This window comes from Bombus vosnesenskii, unplaced genomic scaffold (assembly GCF_011952255.1).
Source record: "Bombus vosnesenskii isolate JDL3184/JDL3185 unplaced genomic scaffold, Bvos_JDL3184-5_v1.1 scf7180000013348, whole genome shotgun sequence".
Taxonomy (NCBI): Eukaryota; Metazoa; Arthropoda; class Insecta; order Hymenoptera; family Apidae; genus Bombus; species Bombus vosnesenskii.
The window spans coordinates 639,200-644,695 of NW_022882984.1; the positions used below are offsets into that span (position 1 = coordinate 639,200).

The 5,496-nt window shown below is 39.4% G+C and overlaps 1 protein-coding gene across 2 annotated transcripts; it reads left to right on the plus strand.

Annotated features, from left to right (window-relative positions):
* Positions 1–262: 262 nt before the first annotated feature.
* LOC117236340 (UPF0602 protein C4orf47-like) lies at positions 263–3,150 on the plus strand. 2 transcript variants are annotated; one of them, XM_033499183.1, is made up of 4 exons: positions 263–515; positions 585–775; positions 1,365–1,638; positions 2,662–3,150. In XM_033499183.1, exons 1-4 carry the CDS (start codon positions 446–448, stop codon positions 3,045–3,047), a joined length of 921 nt encoding a protein of 306 aa, XP_033355074.1. In that variant the 5' UTR covers positions 263–445; the 3' UTR covers positions 3,048–3,150. The 2 variants fall into 2 exon arrangements, 1 of the variants encoding a protein (XP_033355074.1); XR_004493838.1 differs by lacking the exon at positions 2,662–3,150 and having other exon boundaries at positions 263–775; positions 1,314–1,423.
* The last annotated feature ends 2,346 nt before the right edge of the window (positions 3,151–5,496 follow it).

The window sequence follows — 5,496 nt, forward strand, 5'->3', positions numbered from 1 at the left end:
TCCTTCTAGGGCCAATAGCTCCATAAATCTAGTATTTCGCGATGAATAAAATATTGACTGCGAGAAAAAGTGCCGAATATATCAAACATAGTTACCGAAAAACGTGTTTTGCTTCAATTTTCCGAAAAATCGACGAAACAACGTCCGAAGGACCCTAAAGATTTTAAGATCACGTTGAAAGATTTCTTTTTCAAAATATTTGAAGAACAACTCGTAAGTGCCTAAGCGAAATATGATTTAAAAACGATGCTGGTAAAAAAGACATTTTCTTCAGAAAACTCTCCCATAGAAAGATCTTCCGATGTTGAAAATTGAATTATCAACGAATTTGTTGTTTGTTCGGACAATTGACGCTCAGGATCATACGAAGATCAGATAAAATTTCAGGTTATTCGTATTTCAGATACGAAATAAAATAAGTTAAAGTATCAAGTCGGATACAACAATGGGGAAAAGGAGATACATATTGGAACCTTTGGGCAAACGATTTGGAAAAACGGATCTCGATAGAATAGGTAAAGTATACTTCGTCGATGGATGAGAACTTCCTTTACTCGCTGATACTTCTGTTTTATTTTCCGAAGGGTATTTCCACGATCCATCCCCGGCACCCTTCGACAAGCATCAGGGAATTCCTGTGAAATTTCGCGAAGGTATTGAAAAAGGACCTCAAATGCTGGCGGGGCCACCGATTGATCTATTTGAGGAGAAATTCGTGCGAATTTTTGATGGAGAGGCATTGCACGAGCCGTGGCGCATCGAAGCGAAAGAACAGGTAATCGCACGATGTAATTGGGTCGAATTCATTCATCGCTGGCAGCGTTGTCTTTCTCCGTGTGTTTGGCATCTGTAGTCACATTTCGAAATTGAAAAATCGAAAATTTCTTACGCAATTCTCCGAGTCGTAAATCGAGATTTGAAACTATTAGGTTGTCGGAAGTGTCTTTCTTTACAACGACTCGTCTTTATACAAGTACGAAACCTAATCTGTCGAACATTGTGATCCTTATTTTGATAGAACAAACTGAATCTTAGGTAATTCGATAAAATAATACAAAACGGACAAAATAATACAAAATGTTGTGCATTCGTTATTTTCTTATAAAACGAAAGAAACTTTCCGGACGACCTAATATATTAAAATTATTGAGGAATATTACAAAGTGCAACGAGATATCGTTTAAATTCGAAATTGAAGAATCTAAAATCACAAAGTTAATTTTCTATCGGTTGGAATTTAAAGTTGTACTAAAACTTAAGAGCTATTAAGACACGCGTCAAATATGGAAGTTTGAGGAGTCTTACTTTTGCAGTTCTAGCGACAATGCTAAAGAAGCCAACTTGATACATACACCGTTTCGCAGTTGGAACGTGATAAGGCAAAAATCGGGGGAATTCTATTGCCACCCTCTCCTGCCAAGAAACATTCCACGCCTGGCGATTATCATGGATGTTTCGAGAAAGTAACTTACTTCAGAACTGTGCCAGAAGAACGTAAAAAGGGAGGACGGAGACCCGAACTGCCGAACGTGAAGATTAAACCCAATCCTCTCGGTGGTCCAGGATACGCCAACATTTGTTTGAATCCCTTTCCATCGTATTCCTACGATCCTTATGACCCGCCGCAAGAACGCGTAGGTAATGGATTTTATTTTGTAATGGACTATTTTGAAAATTCATGAACACTGTAACGAAACATCTGCGCCATGATTGCACTGGTACAGTTTGACACAAATGTGAAAAAAAAATATGGTTGTATTTTATTACCACATTGCGAATTTTATGGATGTTTTATAAGACACTTGGAAGTTGCAAAATGCATAAAACGAACTCGATTCGCAGAAACGTATGAAATATCCAAAGTGTAACACGGGTTATGACGTTCAGTGGGTAAAACAAACTTCCATCTAGGTTTCATTATTTAAATTGCATTCATAAAATTACGAATTTGCATAAATATCCACACTCTGCTTATTACGGTGCAAATGAAATTTCAAAATTTCGTACAACAGATACTTTCGAGCAAGCGTTCAAATACGTTGGTGAACGAGCATATGCTACAGCGTCAAATATCTTCTAATTTTTGTATCTGCTACGTCGGTCTAGCTTCTTATTTCTTATTTTTTGTTCGTTACTCGTCCCTGGCAGCGGTAGACAAGACAGACAATATTATCGAGGTAATATACAGAAGGCTTCTAACGCGGAAGAAGATTGGAGACCGGCGTTCACCCTCGTTTTCGCTTTTTTTTCTCTTTTTGGTAACATTTTGTTTCCCAAGCTGGTGCAACTAATTACATTTTTGTCGTAAGAGAGGAAAGAAAATGAAACCTAGCTACGCTTAGACGGCTGCTTTCTTTCTCCTCGCTCTTTTACCGTGCTCTATGCGAGCTTCCAAACTTCTGTCGAGACTAATTTAAAAGGAAAAGAAAGAGGTCTTCAAACACGCAGAGTTAACTAAACCGGTGATTTTCGCTCGCTTAATTATTATTAGCCTGGTAGATTAATTATGTACCGGTCGCTCTGTGGCGAGTCACGCTGAATAAAGATGCTTTCTAAAAATACTACATCGTGTTCCACGCGCGTTCAAAAAGAAAAAAAATGATTTATTACTTTATATTAATTAATTTTCCTTCCTACACTAATTACTCTCAAACGCAACAGCGCAACCGGGACGATTTCTGAACGCCAGCGCGCCACTGGATCATTTTCCGCCGAATCCTTACCAGGACAAGGAGTTTGGACCTACTTACGTACGACCGGTTGATCACGCGCCTAAAATAATAGGCCCTGGTATTCTTTACGTTCCATTCCCAAAGAAACCCGGTGGAAATCACTCTGGTTGCTTCCACAAATTCCCATCGTATTCTAGCGAGCCATACGACAAAGCTATCAAGGAAACGCGTAAGCCTGTTAGTATGTTTGTCAGTGGCGGGCCATCGCGGCGAACCAAGTATACTGCTAGCATAATTGATCAAGTTACCAGAACGTCTTGTAACGCGACGAATTATATGGATTATAAGCCACAAGTTTATCCCTTGAACAAATAGGAATTCTCACTTCGTCATTTATTATTTTCAAGGGATTTCATTGGGAAACAATATTTTATAACGCGCGTATACTTTTCTATAATTTGTACACTTTTTAATAAAACAGTGGTATGAATTATCCAATAGGCGGTGTATCGAATTTAAAAAATCTGCGAAAGACGGAAGCTACGACTTGTCATATTTCGCCCTCTTCGATTCATTCAACTGTACTTTCATTCACCGCTTACTTGCTCCATCCTCTCCTTTTAAACCATTGAAACGCTAACGAAAAAGTTCTTAAGACGAACGATTATTACCTACGCTACGTTCTTCCTCTAATACACACATTTACATCCTTAATAGACCAACGAGAGCAATTATATTGCTCGCCACTTCACTCGACTGCTCGCAACACTCGCGTGCTTTTCAGCTGAAGCAGCAGTGCAAAGGGAACAATTACCGCGAGACCACTAAGAACACGTGTAACACGGTTACTCCCGGTTCTGTCCTTTCTTTTCTCTCTCTCTCTCTCTCTCTCTCTCTCTCTTTCGCTCCCTGTCTTCGTTAGTATACGCGTTTAACAGCTTACACGCATGCAAATGGCGGGACAGTTGAAAACGGTGGACACGTGGTAAATACGAAGACTGGGCTACGTGTCTACGTACAGGAGACGGCCCTTCCAAAGCGAATCACTCCACCACGTCTGAACTTACTAATGAAATTCTAACGAACTTGCCATGCCGCGGAGTCCACTTGCGGCAGTCTCAATTAAACGTTCTTGGCAAACATCGCGTACCAGCACGACAGCCTCGTTGCGTCACTTAAACGCTCGCTAACACGTTGCTAAGATCATGTGTTTCACTGTCTGTGATTGTCTATGGCTAAACTAACGCTTTCATCAACTGTTGTTATTCCCGCGAATAAAACGATCCGAAGGCTAAAATATTCGTAACGAATTACACTTTTGCTTCTAAGTGTCGAGCATATTACAATTTCGGAGGGAATACTGGCTTTTTCAGGTAAATGAATATTTTATATTGTAACGTTATTCTTTTGCGGTATCGAAGCTTAGTTAATTTTATTTTCAAATGACAGTCGAATTTGTTATAATGTTGTCTCTCAGGAAAGTACAAGAAATAGGCATAGCGGATAATTGACGGAAAATTAAGCGACGAACGACGAAATCTCGCGAAGCATCGATGATACGACGAGACGACGAGTCCACGACGCTAGCGAAACAAGAGCGAAACAAATTTCCGTTGATCCTTCCAGCCACGTACGCGAAATCGCATTATGAATACCGATAGACCCGTGTTTTCCAACTTTTGTTCCTCTCTATTTTTATCTTTATTTCGACGAGAAGATAGAAAGAGATACGTAAAACATTTCGCCTTCGTTGTATCGGGAGATTAATTCCGCTACAGGTACGAGAAGATACGAGCAACGTAATCTGAAACTTTCATTAGCAAATTTTGAACTACGTGTGAGGAAATTGTAATGACAGGAACAGCTGCTAATAAATAAGTCCCAATAAGTGTACAGCATTCGACGTGATGTTATGGAAAAACATGCAATGCGGCGTATTATAAGTAATAAAAGTTAACACAACTATACATATTGTAGTATCGCGGACAAATGGCCTAAGAAATATCGGGTGAACCATAAACAATGTCGCGAGATGACCTAAGTGCTGACAGGCTCGTCAATGTGTCGTTGGTTCTTCGGTCAAATAATTACGCGTAAAAAAGGTCTACCTGACCATGGCCATGGACGGTTGCGCAACACGTACGTGGTGGAACTATGAGAAAAGACAAAGGAATGCTTAACACGTTGATTGCCACGACACCCGTATCCTGGTGACAGGTGTGTACTTTAGAAGAATCGTCGTAGGTATTTGAAAAGATATTCCAGAGGAAATAATAAAACTATTGAATTGTTATAAAAGTAATACGAAAATGGTTTATTAAAAAATTATTTACTCGTATTACTAAAATATCGATGGGAGTACCCAGCAGAGAACGCTTGGCACTGCGGCACGCGTGGCCTGACGAAGATTTCAGTGAAAACACGCGTGGCAGTCAACGCGTTAAGGGAGAAAGACGAATTAACAGTCAGTCGTGAGTTGAGAAGTCAGAGAATGTGGTCAGCGTTGTGAGAGTGTGGAAAGAGAGCGTTGGAATCGTGGTGACGAGAGTTGTATTAACTATTTAATTAACTATTGAAACTGTTGAATTAACTATTTAATTATCTTAGTTATAGCACATTACTGTATTTAGTTTACGTTAAATAACCATCGTTTCCTGATTAATCCATTTTAAATAAATAATAGTAAAACGCTACGATATTCAATCGGAAATCTTCGATATAAATGTTTTTCTTTCCTTCGCAAATGAATATCTTTCGGTTGAGTATAACGAAATAAATCGACCCTAGTCAGTGATCTATAGTTAAACGAATTATTTCTCTCCGC